The sequence below is a fragment of the Limulus polyphemus genome, unplaced genomic scaffold (assembly GCF_000517525.1).
Source record: "Limulus polyphemus unplaced genomic scaffold, Limulus_polyphemus-2.1.2 Scaffold6, whole genome shotgun sequence".
Taxonomy (NCBI): Eukaryota; Metazoa; Arthropoda; class Merostomata; order Xiphosura; family Limulidae; genus Limulus; species Limulus polyphemus.
Window position 1 is genome coordinate 2045713 of NW_013665616.1, and position 9956 is coordinate 2055668.

The 9956-nt window shown below is 29.4% G+C and overlaps 1 protein-coding gene across 2 annotated transcripts in view; it reads left to right on the plus strand.

The window, feature by feature from the left end:
• Nucleotides 1–9956, plus strand: part of LOC106476350 (protein diaphanous-like) — a 74835-nt gene that overhangs the window by 38443 nt on the left and 26436 nt on the right. For both annotated transcript variants that reach the window (XM_013937045.2, XM_022381024.1), the window contains exons 14-19: nucleotides 1433–1551; nucleotides 3490–3656; nucleotides 5014–5370; nucleotides 6916–7030; nucleotides 8181–8270; nucleotides 9367–9563. In XM_013937045.2, coding sequence (XP_013792499.1) covers nucleotides 1433–1551; nucleotides 3490–3656; nucleotides 5014–5370; nucleotides 6916–7030; nucleotides 8181–8270; nucleotides 9367–9563 — 1045 coding nt within the window. The remainder of the gene's footprint in view (nucleotides 1–1432; nucleotides 1552–3489; nucleotides 3657–5013; nucleotides 5371–6915; nucleotides 7031–8180; nucleotides 8271–9366; nucleotides 9564–9956) is intronic.

Consider the following 9956-nt stretch of genomic DNA (forward strand, 5'->3'; position numbering starts at 1 on the left):
GAGAATACAAGTTTAGAGATTTTAGTTTCTCCTCGTAGGACAATCCCACCATCCCAGTTATCATCATAGTAGCTTTTTTCTGAACCTTCTCCAACAGTTCAATGTCTTTCTTGAGGAAGGGAGCCCAAAACTGTACACAGTATTCTAATTGAGGCCTAACAAGTGATCTATACAGTGAAACAATAATATATTTTGTCTTGTATTCAATATTTCTATAGATGCTACCCAAAATCCTATTAGCTGTATTTCTAGCTACAATACACTGTTTAGATGACTTAAGTGATTTTTCAGTCACCACACCAAGATCTTTTTCTTCAACCACAGTATTTAATGTAATCCTATTTAAATTGTAACAATAATTTGAATTGTGAAAACCCACATGCATCTCCTTACATTTTGGATAGTTAAACCTCATCTTCCACATACTGGCCCAATGCATCAAATGATCTAAATCTCCCTGTAAGTCTGCAGCATCTTTGATACAGTTAGCCACCTCAAAAATCTTAATGTCATCTGCAAGTCAAAATTTTGTTTCTTATTCCAGAGTGAATATCATTAATATAAATAACAAACAGCAGAGGACCCAGCACAGAGCCCTGAGTCACATCGCTTGTAACTGTGATCCAGTCAGATCTAACTCCATTTATTTCTCTTGTCTGCTTTCTGTTCTCCAGCCAATTTTCTGTCCAATTTAATAATATTTCCCCCACACCCACAGATTTAATTTTTGTAACAAGTCTTTTGTGAGGCACCTTATCAAACACTTTCTGAAAATCAAGGTAAACCAAATCCACAGTATTTGCCAAACATACTTCCCCTTTTGGCTGTGGGGGCATAATAAAGTAATGATCAATCCCATTATTCATTGATAAGGAGTAACCCAAGAATTGGCAGTGGCTGATGTTGACTAGCTGTCTTCTATCTAGTCTGTCACTTCAAAGTTAGGGATGTCTAGGGCAGATAGTTCAAGTTGCTTTGCACCAAAATCGACAGACAAACCTGTTAGTACTGGCCCTTCATACAGAGACAGTGAAAATAAGTTTTGTGGATCGTGTTAGCAAACAGTAGCACACTAAAGCTGAAACGTTTCAACTTGAAATACTAATTTTGATTAAATATTTTTTGGTTTGTTTCTGTACACTTACTTGAATAAAAATTTTAATATTGGTATAAAAAATGCTATAAGAATATACATTTATTCAAACTATTCTTTTGACTCAGCTGGAATTAGATTTTAGAGAAATCTTAAATCTGTCAAATCTAACTTTTAATTCGAAGGACCTGTTTCTTTATAACATTATCACTTTTTTGTTTCTAAATAAATGATAGCCTTAAGAATATTTATTTGTCAACTTACTAGTTATTAGTTAGTTATGAAATATTATGCTTTAAAAATTTTCTTGCTATATTTGGATGTATTTTTTTTTATCAGACCAGCATACTACAAGTTGATAGAAGAATGTATTTCCCAAATTGTTTTACATAAGAGTGGCTGTGATCCAGATTTCAGATCATCCAAACATTTCAAAATAGATGTTGAACCTCTTATAGGTGAGGTTTTTTCTTAAAACTATCCATTTCTGCGTAGTTGTTTAAATTATACTGTTATGTGTGTGTGATGTATTGAACCAATCTTATCATATTCCAGAAGACCTGACATTTAAATAGTTATCTACCTTTTACATGTCGTAATTAACTGCACTATTAAAAGCAGTGTTTAATAATGGTGATGAATTGGAAGAAAATCACAATAGATGCAAAAACTGCATTACATGTGTAACTTTAAAAGCTGAAATACATTTTCTTAAGATTCACTTATTAAACAGTAGTTTATGGAATTTTAATTTATATACTAAAGATAGGGACTTTCAACATAATGTCTGAAACCTTCAGTACATTTTTAGGATTTAATTTAATAAGCACAAAGTGATGTTTTTTAGTATTGGTGTGTTAATCATACATCTATTACATTGAATCTTTGATGGCAGGACTTTATTTTTCTGATTTAAAAGTCATATATACTAGCTTTACCTTTATAGTAGAAAACACAAGAGTCACTTGAAACTGGAGTTATCTAAAGTTTTGATTTAGAATAAATATAAATATTGGGCTTCTCTGTTAACAATCATAAAAGTTAAAGAATTATTTTTACATTTATTAACTGTTTATTAAACAAATTAATGAAATTAAGTAGCCAGTGATGATTAGCTACTTTTAGCTCTCTAATCACTTTAAATAAAATGATTTCTTCTTTTTTTTGGACACTTGGACTGCATTTATATTTCTTACTAAACTGTCAATGACATCTGAGTCTTACTACCCTGTATACAAGTAACATTTCAGAGAAAAACTTCACAACCAAAATTTTAATCATAGATAAGAGCACTGGCTTTTGGTAGATTGGATGTGAAGAATATTTACTGAGCTCTGTGGCATTATATGTTTAGGTTTCTGGAAAACTACTCGGCAGTTTCATAAGTCATTTAATAAAACAAAAAATAAAATACTTATGAGGTTTGAATAATCACAGTTCACTCATAATGTGTAATGATAAGACTTCTTCATCTGTTCATAATTTTTGTTCTTTGTTATGCAACAAAATATTGTTAGATAAAGTTGTGCTATTACTTCTGTTGTGTATATATATATATATACTACTTTTTATCACATTCTATAACTTAATGTGAAATCATCTGTATTTGAATCACTCATTTCATTAATTACATTTGGAATTTTACAGACAGCATCACTTTTTTTTTTTAACACTATTGTGATGAACAAATTAACACTTTCCATAAACTAGAATGGATCTTATTTTGAAGAATAGGTTTTGTTTAAAATCAATTTCAGTGTATGTAAGAATCTATTCACTTTCAAATTCGATACTGAAAGTAATGTTAGTACCATATCAAGTTTGTTCACTGACACATTTTCACCAAGCTGCTTTCTTTGTCATGTCACTACTTATTACATGACTCAGCCAAGTTGTAGTGTGTTTCCAAAACACACTTTACTTAGTGTTGCTATCATTTATAGGTTACACAGGTTAACAGGTTTTCTCTGTTTGTGATATATATCATAATTTATATACAAGTTTTACATTAACACAGATCCAACTAAAATTATTATTCTTACGGAATGAATAGCTACATTATAATACCACATGTTTTATAATATTTCTGTAAAATAGTACTTTGTGTAAAGTGTCCTGTATTTATCAGTAAAGATTAATTTAATTTTTGTGTCCAATGATAGAAAGATAAAATATGTCATCTATTTATATTAGAATTAAGATAAGAAATCAATCTCATGATTACATCAAAATATCTAATATGTTGTTTGTGCTCTGGTATTTTACCTAAAGGTAGCTTTTTTGTTTTGTTTATGAGCACTACAAAAACTGTTATAACTACATATTTTGCTAATCTTGATTTATTATTATTTTACTTATTTATACATAGATATATTTTTATTGATATTATTTTGTAGAAAACTTGGTTGAAAGAGCTAAACAGGAAGAAGAAAAACAGTCACAAGAACTGACAAAAAAACTTGAAGAAGCAGTGACAGCAAAGCAGGAAGCAGATGCAAAATTAGCACAGGCTGAACAAAAACTCGTAGAAATTGAAAATCAGTTAAATGAAATTAAAAGTACTGTAAGTAAAATTTAAAAAGTGTTCTGCTAGATTAGAAACAAGCTGTGGGTTAAAGACTTCAGTATAAAAGTATTTCTATATGCTGTAATATATATAATATGTTGGCAATATTTTTTACTGATGTTTTATTGCAGAAAATCAACTTACTCTTTTGAAGAGAGAATGAAATGGTAATAAGATCATAAAAAGTTAAACTTATTATGCTAACTCTACTGTTACCAAGTTATTAAACCTACATATATGACTAACCAAAATGATGTATGCTTGTCTCACTCGAATTATTGTTTTAAGTAAGATAAATCTTTTTAATTAATTATTACAAAATGTTTACTTAGAATGTATATGTGAATAAAAAAAAAAAAGTGGCCTAACGCAAGAACTGCTTGTGCATAACATACCCAATCTAAGAGTTAGAAGAGATAGTTTACACTCATTCTAAATCTTGTTGATCATCTCTGTATTTGATTTTTGTTCTTTATAGTGTGATTGGTTGATGTAATACTTAACAAAGTTACAGTGTAAAATTAAATCTTTAGTGGTAATATATGAATGTAACAAAAATAAAATATATTACGCAAAGGTTGCTTAAATTAGGGCTATTTTAAGTGTATCAAATGTAAAACCTATAAACGTTAGTAGCATTTTTTAAGTTTTATAATTATATCACTTGATGGTATATGCAATATTTAATTGTAAAAAAAAAAATGTTAGTATGTGTTCTCTTAAGATATTCAAGACAATTGTATTAATTATTTGAACCTTCTGTTCTTTCTATTTTTACTAAGCTTTATTTTTGAGATTGCAGACTTATTGTTGTCATTTCTTTGTTGTTTTTTTGTATATAATTAGTTTTACAATTTATAAGATTGTGCCAATACTCTTCTGTTTGTTTTGTATTTTATTTATTCTGTTTAGTTGCATCTTAATTTGTTTGTCTGTCTGAATCTCAGTTAATTGTCACTATTATATTATGCATGTGATGGTTTTAAAATAAGACCCAAAACTCAAAAGCTTTCGAATAGTTCACTATTCTTCAGAAGAATAGTGAACTATTTGAAAGTGCTCCAGTTTTGGGTCATGTTTGAAAACCATTACAACTTTTGTATGTAATCCTTTGTGCTAACTTCTAAATCAGATATTATGCATGTGATGTAGTGTATCTTGAATAGATCTTACTTATCAGCCTATTATTTTTCTTTTATTTATTTAGTATAGATTATCCAACAGTTGTAAATCAAAATTGAGAAGCTGAAATAAAATTATGATTGGAGGAATAAAATTCTAGATATTTTTAATGTAAGTAAAGGGCAAACTTTCTTTCATACTAAGAGTGAAAATCAAATTGATATATTTGCAGGGAGTTGTACCATCTCAGAAAATATTGGCACCTCCACCTCCTCCAGGCTCAGGAATACCTCCACCGCCACCTCTACCAGGTTCAACTATACCACCACCTCCACCACCACCACCTGGCTCGGGTATTCCACCACCCCCTCCACCTCCAGGAGGAGGAGGTATACCACCACCACCACCCCCTCCACCTCCAGGTGGTGGTCCTCCACCTCCTCCCCCACCCCCAGGTCTAGGAGGATTAAAATTTAATGTCCCTCAAGGGTCTCCATCTCCAGTTGCTATGGATGTACTTCCATTTGGAATAAAGCCAAAAAAGAAATATCAGCTAGAAACTCCTTTAAAAAAGGCTAACTGGAAGAAAGTAGGTTGGAGAAATTTTCTTCAAGTATTTTTGTTTACAAAATTAAAATATAATCAAAGGGAAAAACTAGATCATTAAAAAAACTTTCTGTATTAAACATGTTTCATGATTTCAGTTTTCTAAAGTTCAAGATCAAGAGGTTTTGCTTACCACACCAATAATTTATAGAATGTTATTCAAACTACCTAGAAAACAAATTTTAAATTTCATTTTACTAAATGTATTATGATGAACTTGTCTTGCAAGCAGTTAGCTCCAAAAAAATGAAGTTATGGAATATTGAAATCACCTTTAAAAAAGCAGTATGAGAAATAGTGGCTTAAATATGTAAAATCTTCAGTGAAGTCTATAAGAAACACATTCTAAGGATTCTTCAGTGAAGTCTATAAGAAAGACATACTAAGGATTCTTCAGTGAAGGCTATAAGAAAGACATACTAAGGATTCTTCAGTGAAGTCTATAAGAAACACATTCTAAGGATTCTTCAGTAAAGTCTATAAGAAACACATACTAAGGATTCTTCTGTGAAGTCTATAAGAAACACATTCTAAGGATTTTTGGTTTTGCTCCTCAAATACTAACTTTGAAATATCAAATGGAAGGTTTTCAAGAAATCACTAGTAAATATGATAGTAACTAGTAGTTTTGTAGAATTTAGTGAAATGGGTGTTAAATATGTTAATAACAAATTAAAATTTTTATGTAAGAGCACTTGAACATCCAAAGTTAAAGGTAGGGAAAATAAAAACATACTCTCTTTAAATTAATATTGTTTTAAATGTCATAAAATATACAGGTAAAGCAGTAACTATTAGATTCGTCATAATTTTAAATTCGTTTTTATTTTTTATAATTTTTCAATTTTGAAAAGTTATTTCTCACAGCATTTTTATACTATTTTTATAATGCTTACAAATTTTCTACTAAGCAATCATAAATTACTTTTAGAATGTCAATTTCTCACAGTATTATTCATTCATTGTTATTAAATTTCAAGATTTTTCTAGTTTCTTGTGATTAATAATAAATAGCTTTTTTCATCTAAAATATATATTCTGTGTAAGTTTTACATTTATATCACTAAATGTAATTTAAATCTTAATTAGAAATGTTGAAATTTAAATAATTCCTGCTCAATTGTAAATGGTTAATTTCATCTTCCTAATTCTCCCATTAGAAACATTGAAACCTAAATAATTCCTGTTCAATTGTAAATGGTTACTTTTGTCTTCCTAATCCTCCCATTAGAAACATTGAAACCTAAATAATTCCTGTTCAATTGTAAATGGTTACTTTTGTCTTCTTATACTTCCCATTAGAAACATTAAAATTAAATAATTCCTGTTCAATTTTAAATGGACATTTTTGTTTCCTTATGCCTCCTGTTAGAAACATTAAAACTTAAATAATTCCTGCTAAATTGTAAATGACTAAGTTTGTCTTCTTATGCCTCCTATTAGAAACATTAAAGCATGGGTAATTCCTGTTCAATTTTGAATGAGTACTCTTGTTTTACTACACTTTCTAATTTCATATCACAATTAGATCCAACCTCAAAAACTCTCAGAAAAATCCTTTTGGGTCAAAGTCGCTGAAGAAACGTTAGCAGATGAAGATGTGTTAGACAGTCTTACATTAAAGTTTTCCTCGGCTCCACCAGGTATTTCTTATTACTTAACACATTTAAAGAATACTTGGCCTAGGAACTTTATCTTTGAATGTCTACACTATGTTATGTTTATCAGGTTAAAAGATGTACAGTTCTATCAAACTTATACTATTTTTATTTTATAGTATAAGACCATTAAAGCTTTGAAATGTCGTTTTCTGTTAATTTTATAAGCAGCATTGTTAGTTATCCTGCTTTCTTATGAAGCAGTGAACATACAACATTTGTAAGAATTTGCCTCCTGAGTTTTACACATCCAGTGCATGCTAGAGCTCTTCAAACTTAATTTTTCAAGCCCCTCATTTGCAATGTGGATTTTTCACTGATTTTTCAAAAATACCTGCACCTAAAGCATTAAATGTAGTTAGTGTTTGCTTGAAAACTACATTAATTTGGTAAGTAAAATTTTTATTTGAATTTCTGCAGGCCTAAGAATTCACTATTTTCAAGATTTGTCTTAGAGCAAATTAGTTCATGCTGGTAATGGAAGAAATTGTTGAAGTGAAAACTCACTAGTGTATAGTCAGTCGGCATTGAGGCACCATGCTTAAGAAACACGAATTAATAGCTATCCAAGTAACAGGGTTAAAGTCAAAATCCACTTGGGCAAGTCTTAATTTTCCTACAATAAAAAGCTTCTACATTCATATCTGACAAAAAAAAGTAGTTTTAAAATATTAAGGACAGTCATATTTAAAGAAAATATTGCTGCTGACATAATACACCAGATTAGTATTATTGTAATTTTTTTAATTAATATTAAACTATTAAATCTCTGAAATGATTAATATACAATATAATTTGTTTTTAATTACAATGGTGATAAATTCTGTAATCATTACTCAAAGCTTGAAAAAAAACCATTACTTTTGTTTGACAGAAAATATGAATTTATTCTTTAAAAATAAAAAAAAACTTTATTGAGCTAAATTCTCTTAGATATTTGTCTGAATTTTTTATTATTTATTTATATTTGTCTTATTTCCAACAGGTACTGATTTGAGCTCTAAAAAAACTTGAAAATTATTTTTCTAAATTGATAAGATAAATTCTGAAAACAAAAATGAGCACTTATAGCTAACATTAAACAAGTCTCAAATTTTTAAGTAAATTTTTTATTTAATTTTTGTTTTTCTTATAGCAAAGAAACCTAAGCAACAAACAGAAGAAAAGTCAGTAAAAAAGGCTAAGGAATTGAAAGTTCTTGACAACAAATCAGCCCAAAATCTAAGTATGTATCATTTTTAATACTTTCATTTCTGGCTTCTTGAACATTTTATGTAGAAGTCTTATGCCTTAAAAAATAAAAATCTGTGAATATTAACGTAACAGTGATGGATGTGTTCATCTTTTTCATTACAACTGGTTTCCTACCAAAAAGAAATATCCAAGTTTCCTTTGTCAACACTAGCTCTCCAGGGCATACTTTTGAAGGTTTTTGCCTACAGACCATAGAATTCATGCAATGAAAAATTAAATGGTTTACACTACTGTTATTTACTATTTGTCATTATGTAAACCTAAAGCAACAACAGTTAGATCTAACACTAAATTTTAATTTATCATTTGATTTTTCTTTTTATCTTTTTCTTTCTCTAATCTCGAGATCTTTTAGAATATTTTATACACATTAGTATGTGATTTTTAATTTGAATAAATGATTTATTTGAATTAGTCCTCCAGTGGTTCAGCAATAAGTCTGAGGGTTCACACTGCTTAAAACCAGGTTTTAATATCCATGGTGGACTCATTGTGTAGCCTTGTGCTTAAAAACAAACGAATAAATTATTTAAATTAAGAGAAATTCGTTTTGGCAGAACAAAACTGAAAACTGATTTAGTTTTTTTAAGTGTATTGTTAACACTAAAAGAATAGTTGGAAAAAGTTCATGAATAAACTTTACATTAGTTAAAGTTATCCTTAAAAAATAATCCTTGTACAATACTTACTGAATATGAATGTACTGGGTAGTCCTGGCTGTATTTTAAAGTTTAAAAAAATCTTGGCAAAAAATATTTAAATGCTAAATATGCTTTTAAATTATTTTGGAATGATGACATTTTTTCGTGTGAGGTATGTATATGGTGTACATTTTCTAAGGATCAAACATGTTTAGCTGCTTCAAATACAACCCAACAGACAGGTTCTGTGCTCAAAGGAAAGGTATTCTTGACAGATCACAACCCAAGAATAAATATATAGAAGTGCAAGTCCTTTTTCCTCTTGTCTGTTTTTTGCATTGTGTTAGGATGCATGCTTAAAGCTGATTATATAAAAATGACTTGTTACAGGATAGAAAGTTTGATTATTTCTATACAATGTTTCAGTGATCTTGCTGGGTTCGGTGAAGATGTCTGCACAAGAAATGAAAGACATGATTCTTTGTATAAATGAAGACCACTTGACAGATGCCATGTTGCAACAGCTCATTCGTTACATGCCTGAGCCAGACCAGTTAAAGAAACTGGATGATTTTAAAAATCAGTATGATGATTTAGCAGAGGCTGAACAGTTTGCTATCACTGTAAGTGTTTTGTTTATCTTTCTTCTGTTACTTTACTTTTACCTTAATCTATTTTATAAAAGTTAAAAACACATGTAATACTGCTGTACACACAAGTAAAAACACTTTGAAAATCTACCATCTTTACTATATTGTTTTTTCTTCATTAGAAATGCTTTCCTCCAAGTGTTTTTATCCCTGCACCTCTGTAAATGTTGCTTTGCGCAGATGATTTATTGTGTTTTGTTTTTTCAACTAGTGTGTGTGTTCTCCAATGCTTAACTCTCTCAACACGGGTCTGGTCAATTTCACTGACCACGTGGCCTCTTTGTACTCATTTAAAGTCTTTATAGTTTTAATACTTCTAACTTTCAGTATAGTTTGTATATCTTCACAAAATTTAGGCAGTCTTTC